At 40.8% G+C, this 25,808-nt stretch overlaps 1 protein-coding gene across 4 annotated transcripts; it reads left to right on the top strand.

Moving 5' to 3' along the window:
* Positions 1-2,673: 2,673 nt before the first annotated feature.
* Positions 2,674-24,229, top strand: RBBP7 (RB binding protein 7, chromatin remodeling factor). 4 transcript variants are annotated; one of them, XM_027534887.1, is made up of 12 exons: positions 2,674-3,001; positions 3,806-3,950; positions 8,669-8,814; positions 12,365-12,511; positions 13,546-13,661; positions 17,604-17,764; positions 18,507-18,633; positions 18,752-18,829; positions 19,648-19,724; positions 21,231-21,288; positions 22,969-23,079; positions 23,788-24,229. In XM_027534887.1, exons 1-12 carry the CDS (start codon positions 2,986-2,988, stop codon positions 23,854-23,856), a joined length of 1,251 nt encoding a protein of 416 aa, XP_027390688.1. In that variant the 5' UTR covers positions 2,674-2,985; the 3' UTR covers positions 23,857-24,229. The 4 variants fall into 4 exon arrangements, with proteins under 4 accessions (XP_027390688.1, XP_027390687.1, XP_027390686.1 ...); XM_027534886.1 differs by having other exon boundaries at positions 12,338-12,511; XM_027534885.1 differs by lacking the exon at positions 2,674-3,001 and adding an exon at positions 3,134-3,534.
* Positions 24,230-25,808: the final 1,579 nt, after the last annotated feature.

The following is a 25,808-nucleotide window of genomic DNA, read 5'->3' as shown; positions in this document are numbered from 1 at the left end:
TCATCGCAATCACGAAAGCAATGTAGGGAGTCATTTGAGTATTTTAAAAAATGAAATAAAATACCAGAGTGCACTGCACATATTAAAGGCTAGCACTGTGTGGTATAACTTGTTTTGGTTTATATACAAGTGTACTGATCTGTAAAACACAGTTGGCATGGAGAAATTGGTGGTTAACACTATAGCAACTTTGAGGTAAGCAGTGTTAGAAAAAGGTACCTAAACAGGGCATCTCTTGGTTAAGACAATCCACACCTTGTGAGCACACTAGCTTCAGTCCTGTCCAAATCTTTGCGACCCTATGGACTGCAGCCCGCTAGGCTCCTCTGTCTATGGGATTCTCCAGGCAAGAATACGGGAATGGGTTGCCATTTGCCATTTTCTCCTCCAGGGGATCTTCCCTATTTGATTAGTAGACTTAGCTAAGTGCAAGAGAGACAAAAAAACAACCACAGAGAAAGTAAGAGAAAAGATTAGGACCAGAGCTAAGTAGGTGGGGTGAAAGGCAAAAAAACATAACAGTTTGCAATTCAAAGGAGAAAAACTGGTATCACATTTTTGAGGCAAAAAAGTACCTAGCCAGAAAAAAGACCAAAAAATTCTGGAGAAATAAAACTGGCAGATTCAATTTAACAACAACAAAATCCAGAACACAGTATGCTGTACCAGATACTTTTGGATTAAGTGTATGATAGCGCCCGAATATTTTCACAAACTCCCAAAATATCTGTTCTGTATTTCCTACTCAGACACTTAGTGAGGTGGACAGCATAAGGATTTTAAAATCATATCGTCTGGAAAGATTTCTTTCAATCCTTTAAACATTTAATAGGTTTTAGAAATCATGCTTACCCATCAGAAAATAAGTAAAATATATTAATGGGAGACTGGAAAACAGCTGCCAAGCCTTCAATTATTCTAGAACAAGGTGGGCAAACTACAGTCCTCCACCTAAATCTAACCTGCCACCAGTTTTTGTAGGGCTCAGGAGCTCAAAATTTTTTTTCCATTTTCAAGCGGTTGAAAATAATCAAAAGAACATTTTGTGACTCGTGAAAGTTATATGAAGTTCACATTTCAGTGCCTATTAAGTTTTATTGGAATACAGCCAGGTTCACCCATCTTGTCTAGGGCTGCTTTCTCGCTGTAACACTGACGAGTACTTGCCCCCAAAGACTGAAATATTTACTATCTGGCCCCTTTTAGAATAAAAAAAAAAAACACACACACACACACATTTACCAACCAGTGTTTTAGAACAAGAGGGCTGTGTTTAAACACCCTTCCAACCCTCTTCCCTCTCCAGCCGCTCCTCCCTTCCCCAGCTTCAGTCACTAACATTCCTGGGCCTGACATGAAAGGGAGAGCGTTATAATAATGAATTGTATCATATCGGAAACCAGAGACACCAGACAGTAAATTTCTATATAAGGTAATACGAGTGATTCTGCCATGGACTAGAGGAATGCCTGGGTTTGTTTCCCGATCAGAAAAGTGGGCATCAGAGCAGCAACTACCCGATTTCTTTTGAGAATCACCATCGTCGCTTGCAAGAAGGGACTTGGAAAATAGCACAGCAGCAAATGTTCTGGGGCAGGGGTGCTTTTGCAGGGAGGGCCTCATCTCAGAGTCTGGATGTAGACTGAGGTTGCCTTTGCGCTAGGCTCCTCGGCCACCTACTCCCAGCCCGTCCCTTTTGCTCCTGGCCCTCATTTTCATTCCCTTCCGGCCTTGCAGCCTGCTTTCTCCTCACCCCTGAGTATCCCTCAGGGGCTACCAAGTTCCAGGGCAGAGCAAGGCTCAGGCAAGCCGGTCCCAGGTCAGCTCTACCCAGCTCTTTCCAGCTTCGCCAGCCTAGGGTGGGGTCACCCTGGGACCCCCGCAGGTGACAAATATGACTCAGCAAGGCCCAGGGCTAGGACGGATATAAGAATGGCAGTGCAGGAACAAAATCCTCTGCAGTACGACAGGACTCAAATACCATTTTAAAGACTCGCATTTGTTAACAAAGACGTAACTCAAATCAGCCTCCGGGCGCTGGCGGCCTGTGCTTGAACAGGCCGCAGGTTTAGCCTACAAGGCAGGCCCAGCGGCTTGAAGAGTCGGAAAACGCCCGCGGCCTCTGCTAAAGGCCCCCCTTTGCCTCCGACAATCCCACTTCGGCTCGACCAGGCCCCAGAAAAGGCCAGTCGGCTGGAGGGAGAACTTTCAGAGTGCACAGACTTATGCATGTCCGTGGCTGTCAGGGAGACTTTGAGGGCACAGTAGTCTCTCGAGACTAGAAACCATTTTCCTCTCTAGCGCTGAGATTTTGCTTGGCTAAGCGGCAGCAGCCTCCCAGCCCCCCAGCCCCCCACCCCCACCGCCAAAGCCGCAGCAAGCAGCCACGTCCCGCGGCCCCAGGGCTCGCCGCCCCGGGGCTCGCAGCCCCCACGCAGCTTGCACGCCGCGCCTCCTTTCGCCCCACCCCCTCGCGCCCCCATCCGCCCCCGCGGCCTGCCCTGGGAGCGCCAGGCGAGCCCTCGCGCCTGCGCCTCGCCAACTTCCTGCCGCGGAACGCCCCGCCCACCCCCAAAAGCCCGCCTCCGAACGCCGCGTTAAACCTGTCTGCCGCCAGTCATTGGTCAAAAAGACGAAGCCGTTGGCTCCGAGGCCCGCCCAAGCCACCGCCTCTCACTTTTCCCAGGGCGGATGCGCCTGCGCTCAGCTGCCTGGGCGGGCTGGGAGGCGCGGGTTGAAAAGTCTCGTTCCAAGTTTGGAGAGAGAGAGAAGAGCGCCTCAGACCTCGGTACCCGCAAGCGGGGAGGAGGCATCAGAGAAGGACGCAGCGTCTGGGGAGCTCCCAGGCTGTAAAACGGAGCTCAGGCTTCGAGAGCTAGAAGTGTGTGACGCGCCTGGGAAAGGCAGGAGCGCTTGTGGTTGGGCTGCTCTTGGCTAGCAGGGGGAGTCCGAGGCGGCGGCGAGGGGCGAACGACCCGACGCAAGATGGCGAGTAAAGAGAGTAAGAGGCCCCGCGGGGCGGCGCGCGGCGGGGGGCGGTGAGCGTGCGAGGCCGCGGCACGCGCCGGCGAAAGGCGCGAATTGGCGTGAGGAGCAGGGGGCGGGGCCGGGCGCGAGGCAGGGCGCGCGCCTCGAGGGGCCTACGCGGGACCGGGCCGCGGCGCGAAGGGTTCCGAGCACTTCCGGAGCCAGGCGCGGGGCCGCAGTTGGGCCCCCTTCCCGCTACCCCCCGCCGTCACCCCGCTCTGGCGGCGGCGCTTGCTCTGCACCCGGGCGGAGGCGGCCTCCGTCGCCGGAAAGCGGGCACGGCACCACCTTCCACGCGCGCGCGTCGACCGCCTCGGGGTCGCGGCCCTTGTCCGGGGGATTCTGGAACCCGCCGACTTATGGCTGCCGGCTCGGGTTTCGTGGGAGCTGAGGCCTCTTCTGGTGGGGGATGGGGGGAGCGGGCCGATGCGTTTCTGCTACACGTGGATTCGTCTCGCCGGGTGGGTCGGGGAGCCCCTTTACATACGGGTCGTCATCTTGGAACAGGTGCGAACAGCTGTAACCGGCAAAACAATTGCGATGTCTATGTAATTAATTGCCCAATATTGTATACGCAGGCGGTATTGATTTCAAACTGCAAAAAAATAAGCTTCCTGGTGTTAATATTCTCGTGTTCTGGAAGACCAGTGAGTTGTTCGTGTCCAATTTGGTGGTTAAGAGAAAGAGGAGATTAGGTGTGGCCGTCTCGAGGTGACCTCCAGTATAGATTTCGATCCCTTTTAGACACTTAATCGTGTGGGCTTTGTCCAAATTTCAGTGTTTGAAGATACTGTGGAGGAGCGTGTCATCAATGAAGAATATAAAATCTGGAAGAAGAATACACCGTTTCTGTATGACCTGGTTATGACCCATGCTCTTCAGTGGCCGAGTCTTACCGTTCAGTGGCTTCCTGAAGTGACTAAGTAAGGGTTTTTGTCAACTCTTATTTTGCATAAATTTTGCTGTTAACCCGAATCTCCTAGTTTTTCGCGTTTTATACATAGAACATAAGCAAGTAATCGAGTAAGCCTTTGGGTGATGTGGCAGGTGATTTTTATTTTCAAAACTGATTTATAGGGTGGTTTCTGACGTAGAAATGTGGAATTAAAAGGGGACAGAGAATCTGTTCTGAGATTAAGGATATTTGTAGGATGCACCAGATATATTTGACATTTCTTGAACTTAAATATAGACGCTGAGTTTTCTTTGGACCCCAGACTAATGGATTTCTTTAAAACTCCGTGGGAAAAGTGCACGAATCATAAGTGTATGACTTGATGAATTTTTGCAAAATGAATACCTCCTTGTAACCAGCCCACAAGACGAATACGTTTTAATTGGCAAAGGAGAAAATAATTTCGCAGCAGTTCACCAACGAAAAGGTGGTGTAGTATGGGATACATTTTGAGGTTGTTGTTGGTCTTCACCTCTTTGTAAAATTTCTCTGGTAATAATTGCTGACATTTGCTGAGCACATCTAAAGAGTTTTATGTCCTATTTGGTTTAATAGAACAGTACAATAATTATTTTTTATTATTCTCTTCTTTTTAATCGATGTGGAAATGGGCTGAGATGTTAAGTAACATGCCCCAGATCACACAGCTGTTAAGTGGTGGAGCGGGCTTTGGAATGCAAACCAGGTGGCCCCAGAGTTGAGGCAATCTCTGCACTAGGTTATGGTTCTCATACACTTGCACTTTTACTAGTAAGAACCTGGCCATGTACTTTAAAAACGTATTAAATTTGATTGTTGTGTGTATGTTATTTAATGAGGATTTATTAAACTCTAAAGAAGTTTTGCAACAACTTTTAAAAATAAGAGTAAATTACTTTCGTATAAAACTCATATAATGGCTAGATTTTCCATATGTGAACATTGACTTCTAGATGGTTAGGGACTTCAATGGACTTTTCAAAAATCTCAATGTAAATATACAAATGTGGGAAGAGGAGCCAAGAACTAAATAATGGAGACTTCTAAGCATTGACATTTACAGCTTTGACCATCAAATGCTTAAGGGTATTGAGGTTCTGATGTAGTGCAGCATGGGCATTTGACTGTGTCTTCCTATTAAGCAGATTTAAAACTTAAACAACTTAATTTACATTTTCTTGAATCTTTTTGATCTTTGACAGTAGAAAAGAGCCCAGGCTTTAAGGTTAGAGATCTGAATTTGAATCCTGCCCCTTGCTTCTTAGCTTTGTGAATTAGGACAAATTGATCAGTCTCTATCCTGAAATAGTCTGGTCTGTAAATGGAGATGCTGAGAGTTCTCACAGCCTACATCTAAGGAAATAAATAAGATCACACATGTTAAAATGCTGGCACAGAATGAGTACACAGTAAGAGGTGACTGATGGTAATTCTCCCACCTTTTCCTATTCAGAAATAAGTTGTTAGGGTGGAATAGCTCTGTTTCCATTTGTATTTCAATGAAAGCTGCTTACTGAAATCTTTTTAAAGATTTCACATTACCTATTATGTTTTTTGTGTAAAAGATTTTAAAGAGAATAGATCTGTGTGTTCTCAGCCCAGATACTACTTTTATATTAACACTTAGGAACTTAACAGAAAATACTTTATATATTCCATGGGGTTCTTTGCATACAAAGAAGTGGGATCTGGTTGTGGGATGGGCAGTGGCTCTGGGAGTGCAAGAAAATGCCAGCCAGCCTGCATTCTTGTGTGTGGAAGACGGCTGAGTGGTGCTTTGCAGGTTTCTGTTTGGACTATGAAGGCACTGTGATTGTGTTTTGTCACTATGTAGGACAGTAGAAATGTTGGATACTCTTACAGCCTGGTTCTTTGAGAGGTAGGCCCTACTCAACCTCATCTGGCTGGTCTTCTGTATACATGCAACATGCTTCCAAATGATTACTTGCACTTTCTGAGCTGTTGCCCTTAAATTCAGTTAGGTGATCATCCAAATAATTGATTTGGCTCTTTAAATTTTTTTTAGGTATCTCTAAGAAACTATTTTTCAAAACCAGTAGATCATTACTTCATATGTCTTATTGAATAATTTCTTAAACATATTGAGACTTAGGCTCTACCTAAAAATCTATGTATGCATTCAAATTCAGATGATACAAAGCTGCATAGAGTGAAGACTAAGTTCCCCTTCCACATCCTCTGTTCTCCTGGTTGCCTTACCCAGAGCAGAAACAGTCATTTGTGATTTCTTATCCATCCTGCCAGCATGAAGAAGTACATGCTATGTCCCTCCGTCCTCTTTTTCTGTTAGGAAGTTGTTGACTTGACTTTGGATCTTAGTTCCCCAACCAGAGATCGAACCTGTGACCCCTGCAGTGGAAGCTTGGAGTTTTCTAACCACTGAACCACCAGGGAAGTCTCTGTTCACTTGATTTTTTAAAGTAGGAGTTTATATTGGAGACTTTTTTCCTATACGCATGCTTAGATATATGCTCTTTTGTTTTAAGGGCTCGGTAGAATTCCTTTATGGATATACCACTGTAACTTATGTCACCAGTTCCTTATTGATGGATATTTGTTTTCAGTCTTTGGCTATTTCAGGCATTACTACCAAGAATAACCTTGTGATGATAATCTGTGATTGTCAGGTGAATTTCTCAGCAGTGGAGTCTTAAGTGGTCAAAGAATTCTGGCACTGAAAATGGACAAGGTCTTTTATAATGAGTGCTTCTGCAGCCTTAGGTACATCCAGTATTCGAAGAAAGCAGTGAGATATTGATGGGCTCAGAAAAGTAGGCTTGTTTTTCGATGATGGAGATGAAAGAATTTGTAATAAAAAGAAAAATCCTTATACGATGATGGAGTCAGAGGAAACTGGAATAACTGAATTTTGGTGTCAAAAGGAGCTTTTCAGACCCTCTAGTCCATGTTGTAATTCTACTCCTTAAAAAGGTCATATGATGAACTGACGTGTTTGACCGTAACTTTACCTGTAGGTCTTAGAATTTTCTACTTAACGCCATAAAAAAACAAGTCACTTTTCTTCCTTTTATGTCAGCCCTAATATTGCTTTGTGGTGCCTCCTTTCTCTCAAGTATTCCTATTTCTTTTCAAATGGTTCTCATGAGATATGTTTAAGTTCCCTTTCACTTCAAGCCACTATTCCATGTAAAACTTTCATTTTTGCCTAAATCCTTCTAAAGTGCATTGCCTAGAGCCTAATTTTCTAAGTGTGGTTTTTCCAGTTACAAATTAATAGATGAATGCCCATGTATATTGCCTCTTCCTACCCTATATAAATTCATGTAAGATGAAAGTAATTACATTTTTTGATAACCACATCATATTCTTGGCCACTGAACACACATCAACTCAGACCCATGTCTTAATTTTTTAAATAGAAGATTCACTTTTCTTATTTTTTAAAATATTTTATTTATTTATTATTTATTTGACTGTGCCAGATCTTGCAGGATCTTTGATCTTCATTGCAGTCTGTGGGATCTTTAGTTGTGGCATGTGGGATCTGATTCCCTGACCAGGGGTGGAATTTGGCCCTCTTGCATTGAGAGTGTGCAGTCTTAGCCATTTGACCACTAGGGAAGTCCCAATGTCCTTTTTCAAATGAACTCCTATTGCTTAGCCATGGCTGCCTTATTCTGTTCTTGGAGTTTTTGTGTATTTACTGCTCTTTCATACCCTAAGCCCAATCTTGGTAAAATTTATTCTTGTATTTTTTAGTTATTACTAAATTATATGCCTGGAAGTAATTCACAAACCTTTATTTTAAACCAATGAATCCTTTGTACAGCTGGAATTTAGAAACAGATCGTCTAGTATTTTTTGTTTTTTTTTTATGTTGGGGCTCAGAGCCGTCCTTCTCAGCCTGCCTTACTGATGTGGAACCATGGGACACAGGTGAAAGTTGTTGTGAATAATACAAATGGGAATGCATTGTTAATAGATACAGATGCAAAGTCATCACTTGGATTAAGTGCCAAGAGGCATCAGTGGTTTCTTTAGCCACAAGGAGTTACCATAGAATAGGGTAACAGAGAAGACCCTTCCCCTGCCTTCCCCTGTAAAAATGGGAGTGCCTGTTTTATAAACATTAAGCACCATAAATATAAATAAGGGGTTTTCACATCATGTCATTTTTACCCATAACCTGTTTTTTAGGTGAAGAAATTGAGACCCACGGGGAAGTTGTCATTTAAGGAATCACATATAACTAATTTTAGTTTGAGCCAGGGCTTAAACCCAGTTTTTCTTGACTCAGCACTTTATTTTGTCCATTCTGCCTTTTTACCTGTTACTGGGAAACCAGAAATACCTAGTGTATTAAAATTGAAGGTTTTTTTTTTTTAAGGTGAGAAGTCATGATTTATGAATACAGGAGTTGGTGATAGACAATTTGTTAGCAACTGATTTCTTATAGGATTGTGGTGGGGGGGGTCGAAGTTTTAGTCGCTCAGTCATGTCTGACTCTTTGTGACTCTGTGACCCCTTGGACTGTAGCCAGGCTCCTCTGTCCATGGAATTCTCCAGGCAAGAATACTGGAGAGGGTAGCCATTCCCTTTCCAGGGGGTCTTCTTGACCCTGGGATCAAATCTGGGTCTCCTGCTTTGCAGGCAGATTCTTTACCATGTGAGCCACCAGGGAAGCCCCTTATAAGATTAGTATGACTTATTTTCTTTCCTAAACAGACCGGAAGGAAAGGATTATGCCCTTCATTGGCTAGTGCTGGGGACTCACACATCTGATGAGCAGAATCATCTCGTGGTTGCTCGAGTCCATATTCCGAATGATGATGCACAGTTTGATGCTTCCCACTGTGACAGTGAAAAGGGTGGTAAGTAATCCATATATTCCAGCATTGGTGTCTGAGGAGTAAGCCTCTAATTATATATTAACTTTATACCAATATCTTTTGGGTAGTTGAACCTCCACTCTGAAATTTTACCTTCACACGATGAGATAAATCTCTATGCACTGGTACGGAAAGATGTCCAAGATAAATTGAGTAACTGATATGTATGATTATAACAGTTTTGGTAATAGTAAGAATATGTGTTGGTGTGTGCATAGAAAAAAAAGTCAGGCATTTACACCAAATGGTTAATAGCTTTTTTATGAAAGTTGTTGACTCCCTTCCCCCAAACCAAACATAATTCCCCTGTTTGGTATTCCCACAACCACCCAAGTTGATGATTTTGCTAGGAGGACTCAAAAGACTCAGCAAATTATACTCAAGGCTAAAGTTTGTTACAATGAGAAATGAACAAAAGCAGCAGGGAAAAGATATACATCAGGGAGTCTAGGGAGTCCAGCACAAATCTCATCCAGGGCCACACAGGATGTACTTGGTTTCTGGCAACAAATAACAGGGAGACATGTGGGCTATCTCTGCTCAGGGGAACCCATTTGAGGGTCAGAGTCTCTGTCTGTCTTGGGGGTTGGTTGTGTAGGCAAATTATACTGGCAGCCGTGGCAACTGAATCTTGAGACCCCAGTAATGAACTCAGGTATGTATCATCAATCTTGATATTTGTACAAAGCCACCCTGACAAACTGGTACAGCATGGTCCATTGCTTCAGGTATACACCACAAAATCAACCCATCAGTGACATAGAGAACATTCTGAGGTCCATGTTCCCAGGAGTTGATCAGGGGTCAGTCATGGTCCCAGTTTCCATCAGAGTGGCGAGGACTAAGCAAGCAGACCTGCTGGATTAGTGCTTCCCCACAACCCCACGTGGTTGAATAGATCTTAACATTGTCCAGTACTTTTTAAAAAATAAAATACTGCTTTATAGCTAAAATCTTGCCAACCCTGCTCCATTCCTTTCTGCTTTCCTTTCCAGAATTCATCACTGTCCTGAAATTAGTGTGCCATTTTCAACTATTTTGATTATTCACACACAATGCTGTACAGTTTGCTTTTTTCATTCAGTTCTGTGTGTGTGTGTACCATGTAAATATGTCTAGCTCATTCTTTTTACTGCTGTGTAGTATTCCATTATACTTAAACCCCCATTTATTCTGTCAAGGGGCAGTTGCGTTATATCTCTGTGGGTATTTTGTTCTTGGAGCAGTGCTTCAGTGAATATCCTTGCCAAGTCTTCTCGTACTTGTGGGAGAATTTATTTAGTGGAATGGAATTGCTGAGTTGTGTGGTGTATTCATTCTCAACCTAAAATAATATAAAAGTTTTCCAAAATGATTTACTCAGTTTACCATTTTCACAATTCATAGTCCATTACCCTACAGCCTTATGCATTATTTCTGTAAATATTGTTGTAATCAGAAAATTTTTAATGGCTTTTAGTCCTAAGTGAGTGAAAGTCGCTCAGTCGTGTCTGACTCTTTGCAACCACATGGACTATATAGTCCATGGAATTTTCCAGACCAGAATACTGGAGTGGGTAGCCTTTCCCTTCTCCAGGGGATCTTCCCAACCCAGGGATCAAACCCTCGTCTCCCTCATTGCAGGAGGATTCTTTACCAACTGAGCCACAAGGAAAGCCTAAAGTATGTAGTTAATTGGGCTTTCAGCTTAAGAATTAGTCTCTGCATAATAATATGGAGATATTTAGTTATTAGTCACTTGTCCAGTGAATTATATTCTAACAAGTGACTGCAATACTTAGTTGACATCAAGCTTTTTAAAATTTTAGTTATGGTTTTGTTTTTTTTAGTTACAGTATTTTTAATGGATACTATTATTATTAAGATAGTGGTTTTTTCAGACTTTTCCTTTTGAGTTTTAAGAAAGCTCTGTGTACACAGTAAATCTTACCTGAAAGCCCAGTTTTTATTAAAGGAAACCTGTTGCGTTTGTTTTCACTAAAGGAATTGGGAAGCCTAAGAATCTTTGTAGCAGAAGAGTGAGAGAGAGAGTGTCCCACGGTGGTGGGAGGTTGAAAATACAGAAAAAGCGACAGCTTTGGAGCAGGGTCTCAAGAGGTAGCAAGTGGTGGATCAGGAGGGGTGTTCTTAGAAAGACCGAGGCATTTTCTTTCATTGACACGATGGGAAGGGAAAGTGCACAGAGGGAAATGGGTGATTGCATATGGTTGTGTGAGAGGAGTTGTGTGAAATGGGATATGATTTTCAGCCCCAGAAATAATAAGCAATGGTGTTTGTCATAGAGAGGAAGAAGGGCTAATTTCTTTTTTTTTTTTTTTAATTTGCCTGAGTGACTTGTAGGACCTTAGTTCCCCAACCATGGATCCAACCTGGGCTCCCCCAGTGAAAGCACCAACTGCTAACCACTGGACTGCCAGAGAATTCCCAAGAATGGCTAATTAAGCCTTGGGAGTCAGTGTTGATTATGCATTCCCACATAGAAAAATGTGGCTGAAACTGAGAAAAGGCTTATGGATTTCAGTGTGATTTCACCAGGCCCCAGCTAGTCTATTTTACTTGTTACCTCCCTGGCTCCGTTAAACATTTGAGTTAGTGTTACTTGACCTGAGATACAGAGTGAGCGAAAAAGCAATGTGCAAAGAAGAAGTGACAGGTCAGGAAGAAATAACAGTTATAATGTCAAGCCTCCAAGCTTTTAATGTGTCAGCAACTAATTCGTTTTTATCTATGAGCATAGGAAAGAAAATATTCTTGTTTGCTATTTGCTTAGATGTTCTCTACTTATATTCTTTCTGCTATCATCTTACTGCCTCTCCGAAGTTATCATACTTTTTTGTGTGGCTTTGTCACTTTTCCGAGGTCTTTTTATTAAGTATTTAACATACAGTCATATTCCCACACCAGATAGAAAGGTTAGCCCACTCATTTTAGCTTTGGCACTCCACCAGCAGTTGAACCAATGTGCTCAACTGGATTGAGCAGATGTGTTCAAGGATTCTGGTTGAACTGACTTGTGCGTGTCTGTGTCTTGGTGTTGGGTGGAGGTTAGTCAGCATGGGTTTCTGATATGAGGGTGTTTTTGACTTTAGACTCAAGGAGTGTTCATGCTCCTGAGGATGAACCTATCTTAAAGAAACCTAAAATACGATTCTAATTTCAGCACTTCCAAATGAGTTGTGTTTGAACTAAAAGGCTGAGGTGTGTTAATTGCATGGTTATTTTACATCATTTTCACAACTGAAAGAAGCCGATTTTTAATTGTTTTAAGTCCAAAATGGAACTGAATTAACTTGCAAGAATAGGTATCAGTATTTTCCAATTCAGATGGACTTGAATAAATTAATTCTAAGGGGAAATGAATCTATATTTTTCTGTGCTTGCTTGGTCTCACTCTTGCTCTTAGCAATTTGTGTTATATTCCGTCAGATTAAAATCTCAGGTTGATTAAGTGACTTATGAATTTTAATCGTAAGTATATGTGTTTATTTCTTTCTTCTCACATTAGAATTTGGTGGCTTTGGTTCTGTAACAGGAAAAATTGAATGTGAAATTAAAATTAACCATGAAGGAGAAGTAAACCGTGCTCGTTACATGCCGCAGAATCCTCACATCATTGCTACAAAAACACCATCTTCTGATGTGCTGGTTTTTGACTATACGAAGCACCCTGCTAAACCAGGTATGCATTAATAAAGTCAGACCACTGCTTGATCCTTCTTGATTCGAAATAATTGCTTTGATGTCATACAGACTAGTATACTCCAACTTTTAGAGGTTTAGAAATGGTTTCAGGGATCCAAAAACCATGCTCAAATTCAGTGATTTAATGCAGGACCTCACACCAGGTTATATTCCTGGCTAAGATGTATTACAGCAAAGGACATAGAACAAAAAAGGAGGAAAAAACTGGCTAAGGTTTGTTATTACAAAGGATACAGAGCAAAAACAAGAGGAGAAAGATACACATCAAACAGAGTCCAGAGAGGTCAGGCTTAGTCTTGTGAGTCCTTTTCCACTGGGGCCACACACCACGGGGTAGAAATGTCTCTGTCGAGGGAAGCCCATTTGAGTCTCAGTGTCTGGGGTTTTTATGGCAGTCTGGTCACATAGATATATCCTGCTCTGTGACCAGCCATGGTAAGGGAAACTCCGGACCCCAGCAGTGAAGTCAGATGCTTCATGAATCTTGCTCAACAATCCTTCAAGTCTCAACAAGCTGCCACAGCATGCCGCACTGCTCTGGGCGTAAACAGCTACATCAGACAGTGACATGAAGAATTTTGTGAGGGTCACATTCCCAGGGGTTACGAGGTCAGTCATGGTTGTAGGCTACTCTGGAGACATGCAAGGACTGAACATCCAGACCTGCTGCTTTCTTCAAAAAATTGTTTTAAAAATTGACTTGGATTGTCACCATGTAAATTTGTGGGCTGGTACAGTTTTCAGTGTTTTGTGTTAGAATGTAGTACTAGGTTTTGCAAAGGAACCAGTCATTTTATTGGTTTACATAGAGTATTTGAAATGTAGCACAGAGAACAGCTTTTCAGGGTGGCTGTGGGTCAGACCAAATCCTTGTTTGTGTGCAGTGCTTTTGTAGGCATTATAATAAATGTTAAGACTTACTCAGAAGTGAGAATTTGCTCTTAGCAGTTCTCATAAACAGATAATCACTTAGTAATCAATGTTATTTCTTTTTCTTTCTTTTTTCTTTAGACCCAAGTGGAGAGTGTAATCCTGACCTTAGGCTAAGAGGCCACCAAAAGGAAGGCTATGGCCTTTCTTGGAATTCCAATTTGAGTGGACATCTCCTAAGTGCATCTGATGACCATGTGAGAAACCTGTTCTTCCTAATCTCATGTACTAAGAGTTAAAGACTGAAGGAGACTAATAGATGAAAGGTTTTCTAAGATAATACTGATTGTTCTGATAACATTTCCACAGGTTTTAGAACATTGGTTATCACACTGCCCTTTTGGAGTCTTAGAATTCCACAAATCTCTTTTGAAGCAGCCATAGAATGGAGGGAAAGTGGGCAAAAGGTGTTCCATTTAAAAGTGGACCTCTTGAAAGAGGAGACCACCTCTTTAATGGAGACTCTTTAAAGCATTTGTAAGGCCTGATTAATACATTTTAGTTTAGTTTTTTTTTTTCCAGTTTTTTTAAGTATACAATTCTCTGAGTTTTACTTTATTCACAAAGTTGTGAAACCATCAGCACTAATTAAAAACCATTTTCATTAGATGTCACAAAAACTAACTCCATATTCATTAAGCAGTCTACTCACTCCTTCCTTCTCCCGGCAACCACTAGTTTACTTTCTATCTCTGTAGATTTGTTTTTTCTTGATATTTCATATCAATGGAATTATTTAGTATGCAACTTTTTCTGTCTGACTGCTTTTACTTAGCATGATGTTTTCAGGGTTCATCCGTGTGAGCATATGTCAATACTTGATTTCTTTATGGCTGAACATTACTCCATTATATAGATATACCACAATTCATTTATCAATTGGTAGACATTGGGTTGTTTCCAGTTCGGGCTACTTTGAGTATTGCTACTGTGAACATTTTTGTACAGGTTTTTGTGTAGATAAATGTTTTCATTTCTCTTGGGTAGTCACTTAGGAGTGTAATTACTGGGTCATATGGTAACTTTAAGTTTAGCTATTAAAAGAACTACTAAACTGTTTTCCAAAGCAGCTGTACTACTTCACATCCCTACCACCAATGTACCAGTGTTCCAGTTTCTCCATGTCCTCACCAACAGTTGTTATGGTCTGTCATTATTATAACCATTCTGTTCTTGACTGGAGAATCCCAGGGACGGGGGAGCCTGGTGGACTGCCGTCTATGGGGTCACACAGAGTCAGACACGACTGAAGTGACTTAGCAGCAGTGGGTTTAAAGTGGTATTTCATTGTGATTTTGACTTACATGTACTAATGATGTTGAGCATCTTTTCATGTGCTTGTGGCCATTTCTGTATCATTTTGGAAAAACTTGTATTGAAATCCTTTGTCCATTTTTAAATTTTTTTATGGTTGAATTTTAAGAGTTTGTTTTAAAATATATTCTAGATATGAATCCTTTATCAGATATGTGATTTAAAAATTTTTTCTCCATTCTTTAGGTTGTCTTTTCACTTTTTTGATGATTTCCTCTGAAACAAAAGTTCAGTTTATGTATTTTTCACCATTTTGGCTTTTGATATCATATCTAAGAAGCCATTACATAATTCAGCATCACAAAGATTTACACCTATGTTTTTTCTAAGAATTCCACAGTTTTAGCTCTTATATTTAGATCTTTGGTCCATGTTGATATGGTGTGAGGTAGGGGTCCAGCTTCATTTTCTGTGTGTGGATATCCAGGTTTTCCAGCTAATCTTTCCCTATGGAGTTGCCTTGGCATCCTTTAAAGTGATTTAATAATGAAAAAGTACCACACAGATGCAAAGTGATCATGTTAATTTATTACAGACCAATGTTTGTAGCATTCTTGCCCCATATTTTCTTTCATGGTTCCCATACTGCAAGCATAGTATTTGGTATGATTCCAAGCACAAGCCAAAAGTAGACTTCTGGAGCTTTTGAAAGCTCATGTAACTTGGCCACAGTTTGCATTTTATGTCAGCCACGTGAAAATAGGTTCCCTTGCCTTCTTGTTAGTATATTCTCATGTATATGTCTGTTAATGGCAATTTCTATTAAGCTTTTTGAAACACTGAAGTAGGTAATTGGCCCAGTCAAAATTGTTTAGTTATAGGCAACAAAAACCAACTTTGGGTGCCTGGGGTTTTTTTTTCCTTTTTCTTTTTTTTTGTAAATTTAAAATTTTCATGACTTAGTTTTTATTTTTAAAGATAATCTTCAGGTGGATGTTCTGAGTGATCTTTAAAAAACATCTAGTTTATTTTTTAACAGTAAATGTATACCCTCTTTACCTGTTTCTTCCGCCCTCTATTCCTGGCAACCACCAGTCTGTTCTTTGTATCTATGAGCTTGTTTTTTTGTTCCTGTTGTTTTTAAGTTTCCATATATAAGCGAGATCATATGGTATTTGTCTTTCCCTAACTTATTTCACTTCGCATGATGCCCTCAAAGTTCATGCTGTCATAGATGACAAGATTTCCTCTTTTTATGGCTGAGTAGTGTTCCATTGCACACATATAGCACATCTTCATCCATTCATGCACTGATGGACACTTAGGTTGTTTCCATGTCATGGCTACTGTAAAGAATGCCACCATGAACATGGTGCATATATCTTTTCAAATTAGTGTTTGTGTTTTCTTTGTATAAATGTCAAAATGGGATTGTATCATGTGGTAGTTCTATTTTTACTTTTCTGAAGAACTTCCATAAATACTGGGTTGGGCAAAAAGTTTGTTCAGGTTTTTCCACACCATATAATGAAAAAACCTGAATGAACTTTTTGGCCAACCCTGTATTTTCCTTGGTGGCTGCAAAGAGGGTGCTGACTGATTTAAACAGAAAAGGAATTAATTGGAAGGGCATTGGGTAGGGTAGCTCACAGAATCACTGTGGTGGCGAGAAAATGGCCTGGAAAAGAGGAGAGGCCAGGTTGTTGACCCAAATTAGGCCAGTGAGGATATCACTCTTGCCATCCATGGAAAGTGGATGTAACACTCCCGTGCCCCTCTAACCCATCATCAGAACAGATTCTCTGAAAGAAAGCCTTCTTCTGTTTCCCTCAGAGTGGACATAGGATAGTCTCCCACACAGGGAGGACGGGCTATACTCAAGAACTTAATTACTAGTACTTTCTGAGGACAACAGGCTGGGAGTTGCTAGTCATAATTAATAGCTGACGTTTCCTAAGGGCTCCACATATGCGAGGCATCTTGGTAATTTTCCCAGGATCTTTCTGAGGTGAGGAGCAGGTAATGGCAATATTCCACCTTTTCCGTGCATGTAAATTGCGTCCAAGTGTGTAAGTATCAACAGAGACTAAGGGCCACATGTATTGTGTAACAGAAACCCTTTCAGATAATAAAATGATTGATGAAGAGAGGAAGCTGATACTAGTGTCAGTGAAATTAATTTGAATATACCTTAATGGAATTACCTCATACTCCATTGAGGTGACAATCACTGCCCTATAGTTTGCAATATTTTTTCATAGAAACTTCAGACTTTTCTCAGCTATTTTTATGGCGAGATGTTAAAAAAAGACTCAGACTCTCAAAGCCTGCGGATCTGTAACCTTTGAGGTCTGGGCAGGCCCTGTGGTCTCTTCAGTAGCCTTGTAGGGGTTTCTAGGTTGTTCACCTGTTGCACTTGCTGATGTATGTAGTGGTTTCTGCTGTGAAGTGACAGTTGTCCAAAAGCTTTCACTTTTATTTAAGAGGCATGTTTTAGTTTTAATTTCCAGTTTCCCAGCCCAGCATGAAGTTTTAAGATATGCATTTCAGTTTGGTGGATATTGAACCCCAGGCTCTCTGTGTTGTGTAATCTAGGTGAATTTTAGATACTTGATTGAATGTATGTAGGTAGAAACTCTAACCAGGATGTTTCTTGCCTGCCACCATGCTATCCTCCCATCCCCATTACACTGTATTTTCCTTCCCCTCTGCATCTCAGATTGTGGAAGCTACACCCATACACTTTTCTGTTTATGAAACTTCACTTTTTTTAAAATAACTTTCATATAGTAAGTAGCTTTGTTTTTAATAAAAGAGTTTTAAATAAGGTGTTAGCATTTAAATTCAGTCTCTCAAAACTAACTCTTGTTTTGTTCCTTCTTCAGACCGTCTGTCTGTGGGATATTAATGCAGGACCAAAGGAAGGCAAAATTGTGGATGCTAAAGCAATTTTTACTGGCCACTCGGCTGTTGTAGAGGATGTGGCCTGGCACCTGCTGCATGAGTCCTTGTTTGGATCTGTTGCTGATGATCAGAAACTTATGATGTAAGGTGGAAAATTGAGTGGGGTTTTGTTATATGGGTGTCCTGAATGACCATCAGTGATTGTGGTGGCTTTTAAATTGTGTCTGGGGCTTCAAAAAAAGAAAAAGAAACAGCTTTAGTGAGGTATAATTGACATGATAAGCTATAAATAGGTATGGCCTTTTTACGTAAAAGTTACTGTGCTGTATGATTGAACACAACTTTTTATTTAGAAAAAGAAAAAAACAGGTACGTGCACATGAAGAAACATGCTTGGGGCAGTGGTATGTATCAAAATCGGGGATCAGGGTGACTTGCATTGAAGTTGAGGGAGGAGAGTGATTGTGCGTCAAGGCATGGCTACAGGGCTGCATTCAAGCACCTGGAATGCTTTTTATCTCATAAACTAGCATCTGAGGCAAACAAAGCAAAATACTGAATTTGACTAGGCTAGGTTATACATACCAAACAGTAGTCTCTAGTATTTTGTGCATGCTTGAAATAGTTGGTAATCCAGACAGGAACATACTGAACAAGAAAGCAGAGATAGCCCTAGTTTGTTCTGCGCAGGTTTAGAGCATATCACCTAGTGGTTGGAAGTCCAAGTTGCCAACTCTGCATGGTTAGTGTCCCTGAAGAGGCAAGTTAGCGAGAGAACAGTGGCATGGCGTGGCGCTGATGTGGGCACAAGTGTCGGGGAGAGAGGCGGGGCAGGGTTGAGTGGCCTGCTCTTGTGCTGTGTGCCTTGTACCTTTGTGTTTTAGATGGGACACCAGGTCCAATACCACCTCCAAGCCGAGCCACCTGGTTGATGCGCACACTGCCGAGGTCAATTGCCTGTCCTTCAATCCCTACAGCGAGTTCATTCTTGCAACTGGCTCTGCGGATAAGGTTTCTAAGTTTTTGCATTTTTGGTGTTTACAAACCTAGTTGTCTTTGTTACTACAATATTTTAAAATTCTTACGTAAAGTGCAGAAACAAATTCCTTTTCATTTTATTTTTCTTCAGACTGTAGCTTTATGGGATCTGCGTAATTTAAAATTGAAACTCCATACCTTTGAATCTCATAAAGATGAAATTTTCCAGGTACGTGACAGTTTTCTGGTGTCTCTGTCAGATTTTAGTAACTTTTCACTAGAGGGAAGTTTATAAATTTTTTTCTTTTACATAGTGGACTTGGGACATCGGGTTTTTTTGTTTTGTTTTTGGCTATGCCATGTGGCTTGTGGGATCTTAGTTCACCAACCAGGGATTGAACCCTGGCAGTGAAAGCCTAGAGTGCTAACCATTGGACCACCAGGGAATTCCGTTTTGTTTTGTTTTTTTTTTAAGCTCCTTGCCTACTGTGTAAGTAAACTAGTGAGAAATAACTTGGAGTTTTCTATATATTGTTAGTTCAGAAGTAAAGGAACAATTTGCAAAATAGGATCAGTTTAAAAAGTGAAGGTAGTTTCCTGGTAGTCTAGTGGTTAGGACTCAGCACTGGCATTGCTGTGGCCTGGGTTCAATCCCTGGTCATGGAACTGAGATCTCAGAAGCTGAGCAGTACAGCCAAAAATAAGTAAATTATTTTTTTAATGAAATATCTTGTATATAGTTTAAAATAGAGCTGTGCATAGGCTAAGGTACACTTCATTGGAAATGTTAAAAGCTTCTGGGATGGTTTGGGGGCTAAGTTTATTGGGAGCCCTAGCAGAGTTACCCTTGAGGAGTATGACCTTCCCAGGGGTAGGCTGAAGAGATGTGGCATTTAAGAGCACCTGAAGGGACAGCACAAAGAGAGAGAAGGCTTGTAGGCCAAACAAAGGGTACAGAAGATGAAATGGGAAAATATCTAGGATTAGAACAATAGCCACAAACCCAGTAATGGATGATTCTTTATATTTTCAAATATGTATTGCTAGGTCCACTGGTCTCCACATAACGAAACCATTCTGGCTTCAAGTGGTACTGATCGCCGCCTGAATGTGTGGGATTTAAGGTAACTCAGGATCTGGTGACAGAAGTTGCATAAATATGCTAATATAGCAGATTATGTAATAATTCATAGACTAGAAGAGCAATTTGCTAACCCCAGTTTAATAAGTCTAAAATTAATCTTCAGTACCTTCCTAAAGAGTGTTCCATAAAATAGAAGTGAATCAGCAAATGGAATGTGAAAAAAAACTGATACAAATGTGAGTTTTGATTTTCTTTGTAATTAGGACTGAAGTCAGGGTTAGGGGTGCATGTGTATTTTAACATCCAAACAACGGTATTGAAAAAACTCTAGCTATAGAAAGGGGTAAAGACATCAGCTGTTTGTGTTCAATGTCCATCTGTAGGACTAATCTTTTTCAGTTGTTTTTTCCCCACAGGTATGAGCTCTTCTGTGGGTTGTGTAACTGCTGAGGATGAGAACAGGATAAGCACAGCCAATGCCATCAGAGCTTCTTGTTCTTCTGGGGCTTCATTATGGAAACAGTTTCTCCCAGTTTTTAAAGTTCTTGACTGCAGGGTTGCTATTCTAAGAATTTCAGACTCTGCTTTTTTTGAGCTTTTAGAGCCATTAATAATGTTGCTGTATTATGTATCTCTCCGTAGAGGTGTTCTTATCTGGAATCTAAATCATAACATTTCCCAAAATAACTGCTTTCCTACCTGTATTGCTTTGAAGTGGACTAAGTTTTTAGACAAGGCGGCCTTAATTACAAAGACAGTATACCCACTTTTCAGTGTATGGAACAGTAAAACTGCTAAACTGCTAATGTCTGCTAATGTTCTATGTTCTTACGGAAGAAACCCTAGTCGTGATAGATGCTTGAAAATGTGGAGAATCTTTAAAACAGACATCTGAGAATATTCTTTTTTACTTGAAAACAAACTAGCAAAGTCCACCTGTGGAATAGGTATCAAGGATGATAATGGTGTGTAACTTGAGTGATTTCACTGTCGGAACTGCTAGCATATTCTACAAATTGAAGTTCTGGGGGGTTCTGTTTGTTTTTTTCATTGAAATTAAGATAAGAAAAAATTAAAACTTAACCTGCCCTTGGCTTATACATTCCATATTTAAAGTTGTTTTGTTGTCCTACCTTTAGCAGATCTGCAGTACTGGTGTGTAGTTGTGTTTCACTCCTGGGATGAAAAAGGGTTTAAGAGTGAAGTGTAGGGATTAGGCATCAGTTCTTCTGTAAATATTTTATATACTTTTCACCTTCTAATCCTAATTCAGGAAACACCTCAGTTAAGATATTGAATGAATTCTAAATTAATGTTTTATTAACAATAATTTCTATTCTGCAGCTTCACTTATGAACAGCTGTTATTACCATTTCCAGAAAGTAAACACCCTGCCCTCCCACCAAATAATTAATACAAAAACTCTAACTGATAACAGTACAGAAGTACATTGCTTTAGGATGGGATTTCTGGGCTGATGCTGGCTTTGCAAACTTTGTTGCTAGAAGAATTTGAATACTGAAGGCATTATGTTTTTTCTCAATAGCAAAATTGGAGAAGAACAATCAGCAGAAGATGCAGAAGATGGGCCTCCAGAACTCCTGGTATATATTGACTTTTTCTTATGCAAGATGAAGTGTCATACGCAGACTGGACTATTTGTCATTGTTTCATGTATTTGAAAAAGGAGTCAGGACGTTCAGATTCTGTCTCTTGAGGATGATTTCAAATTGGAGGTCTTGGAGGTTATTGTGATTTAGTCTGAAAAGTCTTGTTTTGTGATGCAGGGCTTCATAAATTTTAAGTCTTTTTTTAGTTAAAGTGTTGTTACCAACTATTTTTACTTTGGTAATAATAGTTTTTTAAACTTTGGTAATACTGGTTTGTTCTCGTTTTGGGGGGGTATTTGACATTCCCCGACCAGGGATGAAACCTGTGCCCCCTGCATTGGGAGCACAGAGTCTTAACCACTTGACTGCCAGTGAAGTCCCTGTAACTGTTCTATTGAGATAAAATTTACAGATCATACAGTTCACTATCTAAACACTTCAGTGATTTTTAGTATATTCATAGAGTTGTACAACCATCACAAGTCAATTTTAGAACATTTTTGTCACCTCCGAAAGAAACTGTACTTTTCACCATCACCTCTCAGTCTTCTTTTGTGAGCCCCTGGCTACCACTAACCTACTTTCTGTCTCTCTAGATTTGCCTGTATTAGACATTTGATATGAGAGGAAATCACACAGTATGTGGTCTCTTGTAACTGATTCTTACTTTATATATATATATCTATCACAGAGAGAGGACAGTGTATAACTTTGTATTTAACATCTCTAACAATTTTGTGGTCCTTGAGAAAATTCACTAGGATTTTGCTTTCTGTTTCTTGAGAGTCTGAAATCAAGGGACATTCATATTGATTGTCCTTATAAGAATTTTTTTAATTTTTAAAAAAATTTTATTTTTTGGCATTGCTGTGCAGCATGTGGGATATTAGTTCCCCAACCAGGGATCGAACCTGTGCCCCTGCAGTGAAGCCAGGAGGCTTAACCACTGGACTGCCAGGAAGTCCCAAGAATTGTTTCTTCTGAATCTTAATTCTAAGATATATAAGGCCCTGTGCAGGAAGTAAGATTGCTCCCTTCCACATTTTTTAGCAAATACCTCGGTTTAGCCCTAATGGGGACTTTGTGGAGTCCTGGAAATTTTTTTCCCCCCAGCCTTGGGGCAGTGTGTCTTGGGAGAGATTGAAGGATGGCTGAGAGGTATGCCTTTCCTTTACTAAGGGGGAGAAGGGGATCCTTCAGGGGGCCACAGAAGAACCAGCAGTCTCCAGGTGTTCCAGTTTCAGGAAGGAGTATATGACATCCTGGAAGTGTATTACCTTGAGTATTTTAACCTAACTATATATCTGCTAATAAGGCAGAATTTGAGTGTTGATTGTATTAGGTATGGAAACAGCACTGTGGTCGTGAAGGAAAATGTCATTTCAGGTGATGTAGGCTGAATGAATATTTAGGGGTAAGGTATGCTACCTGCAACTTTTTGGTGGCTCAGCCAGTGGTATGTTAACAGTATTTGGGGCATCTAGGTGAAGGTTATCCAAGCATTTGTTGTACTGTCACCTTTCTGGAGGGTTTGGAAATGGGCAGAGTGGTGGAGGGCTAGATTACCACCCTCCCTCCAGACTGCAGTTCAGCAACCCATTTCTAGACTGATGCTGTAAAAACTAGCTTCTAACATAAGATATGAAACCAACACTTTTTTGTTCTTATTAACAGTTTATTCATGGAGGACACACTGCCAAGATATCAGATTTTAGTTGGAACCCAAATGAGCCTTGGGTCATTTGCTCGGTGTCTGAGGATAACATCATGCAGATATGGCAAATGGTGAGCTAAAGTGTTTATTTTTCTTCAGTGACTATCTTGAAGAGATTTTTACTAATGATATAATAGAAATATTTCAAAGTATATCAGTGCATACTACATGAAATTATTTATAGAAGGAAAGTATTAAGACCTTTCTGCATTTTATCAAGTCTGTAATTCAGTGTGCACGTGTAGACATAGCACCAGCTCCAGTTTTCATGGTTATGACTCTTCATCACCTGGGCTCTTGGCATCATTGCTCCATGTCCAGTGTCTGCTGTCATGCAGTGTATTTACACTGAGATCCTGAGTTCTGTGATGCGCACCTGACATTTCTGAGACATGGTTTACCAGCCCTTTCATAAGCTTCAGGGCTATCTATTGCTCCATCTAAATGCCTGAAACGTTTTAGGAAAATGCCTTTTTAGGACAACTTAAATAGTAGTGCATGGTCAGCTAGATATATGTGTGAAATTATACCCTGGCAAATAATTTTTGAGAACACTGGCCTGCCTTTTCCTCGTTAAATTTATTAAAGTCTGAGAGTAAAACACAAAAAGTAAACTATGAAGTTTACTCTTAAGTGTTTCCACATTTAATTTCCAACACTAAATCACACTGGCCAGTGATACCTAAAATCTGGATAGAACTATAAAATGCTGTTTTTAGACAGTCTTGTAAAATTTTTAGGGAGTTTTACCTCTGATTTTATTTGGTTATTATCTCCAGGCTGAAAACATTTACAATGATGAAGAGTCAGATGTCACAACACCGGAACTGGAGGGGCAAGGATCTTAAACCCAAAGTACGAGAAACGTTTCTCTTGAATGTAATGCTACACGAATGCTTGACTTATCAAGCGCAAAAACAGCATTGTATAGTAGGCAGTTGAAGTGGGTGGCATATGGCGTTCTTTACCTTCTGATCCTAGCACTTTCAAGTGAGCTATTGCGTACTGTATCATATTGTAGCTTTTAGGGAAGAATGTTGCTTAAGAAAGATTATCAGCTTTGTTTTAAAATACAAGTAAGCAGGGTACTGCCTTTGATTTAACTATAAGTCCTTGTTTTCTCTAAGTGCTTGCTGTTCCCAAATATGCAAGAATAACTTTTACACTTTTTCCCTCCAACACTTCTTGTTTGGCTTTGCAGAAATAAAGTTTTAAAATAAACTTTGTTTTATTATTTTAGACCCTCAGTTTGGGGGGGGGATGCGTATGGATGGATGTCCCTTTTTTATGAGGCAGCTACTGGGTATACACTACACGCCGAGAACGTACTGAATTTTCTTTCCAGGGTACACCACATCCTAATACAAACATGGGGAGAAGTCAGGTGTTTGGTTGATTGGTGAACCTAGAACTACCTCCCTTACATGTCATTTGACCCACATGCCATTTGGGCCTTGGGCGGCTTTAAACAAAAATACAAGCTTGTTTGCTTATGTGGCAGGTCAGCAGGGGGAACAAACCAGCCTGCAGCTTGGCCCTCAACCTCTTTACATTGATTTTTCTTTTATTAAAATTTAAAAACAATTTTTTTTTGCCATACCACAAGGCAAAATCCCTGGGAGGGACTGGGGGCAGGAGAAGGGGACGACAGAGGATGAGATGGCTGGATGGCATCACTGACTCGATGGACGTGAGTCTCAGTGAACTCTGGGAGTTGGTGATGGACAGGGAGGCCTGGCGTGCTGCGATTCACGGGGTCGCGAAGAGTCAGACACGACTGAGCGACTGAACTGAACAAGGCATGCAAGGTCCTAGTTTCTCAACCAGGGATTAAATCTGGGCCCCAGGCAGTGAAAGTGCTGAGTCTTAACCACTGAACTGCCAGGGAATTCTCTACATTGATTTTTAAAGGTTGTTTGGGAAAAAAGCAGCACACTAATCCTAAACTACTTTTGACTTACAGAAAAAGCTTGCCAACTCCTTACGATTGTGCTTAAATACTTATTATTTTCATTTTTGTGTGTGTGTGGTTAAATACTTTTGCTCACCATCAACTAAGGTCTTTCCTATGTGCCTCTGTGTACATACACTCTGCTAGTCAGATAAGTAGCACCTTGGAATGTGCTAAGAGTTGGCCAAACTGAAGAAATCTATAGTCCTTCTGGATTTTTAAAGCTTTGACGACAGCTACAGTGCAGATTTTCCTAGTCCTCTGTTTTAGAGGTTAAAAAAAAGTCCTAACATGTCTGGCTACATAAAACTTGTTTTCTGTCCCCAGCCAGAGTGGCTGGGGTACCAGCCCTTTTTTCTTAAGTCATACAATAATGAAACTACCTTTTAAGGCACAAGGACAGTATCTACAACTGTCTTTGGATTTGATAGACATTAAGGTCACACAGGCAACAAAATACACAGAAGCTGTTAAATTTATCATACATATTTACTTAATCTATACAGAATTGAGTAGATAAAATCAGATTCACATTAGTGAAAAATCTCTACAAAATGTCTTTGAAAAGCAAAACAAGACTGCCTCTTAAACAATTCGTATCCTCATGAAAGACGTGGGCTGTAAAAATAAAGCAGTGTGTTTAGCACAAACTAGAAGATATCTGCATCATTTTTTCACAGTTATTTCCATCTACAGTCTGAAAGAGGTAGATTTTTCTGCAACACCTGAGAATTGAATTGATAACCAGGTGTAATAAAGGCAGTTGCATACATAACTAAAAAATACTGGTCTCGAGACCAAGAAATGTACTCCTACAAGTCTGAGGATGAAATGGTCCATTATCCAAGA

The sequence above is a fragment of the Bos indicus x Bos taurus genome, chromosome X (genome assembly GCF_003369695.1).
Source record: "Bos indicus x Bos taurus breed Angus x Brahman F1 hybrid chromosome X, Bos_hybrid_MaternalHap_v2.0, whole genome shotgun sequence".
In the NCBI taxonomy this organism is placed as follows: Eukaryota; Metazoa; Chordata; class Mammalia; order Artiodactyla; family Bovidae; genus Bos; species Bos indicus x Bos taurus.
This window is presented reverse-complemented; position numbering and strand designations above follow the sequence as displayed.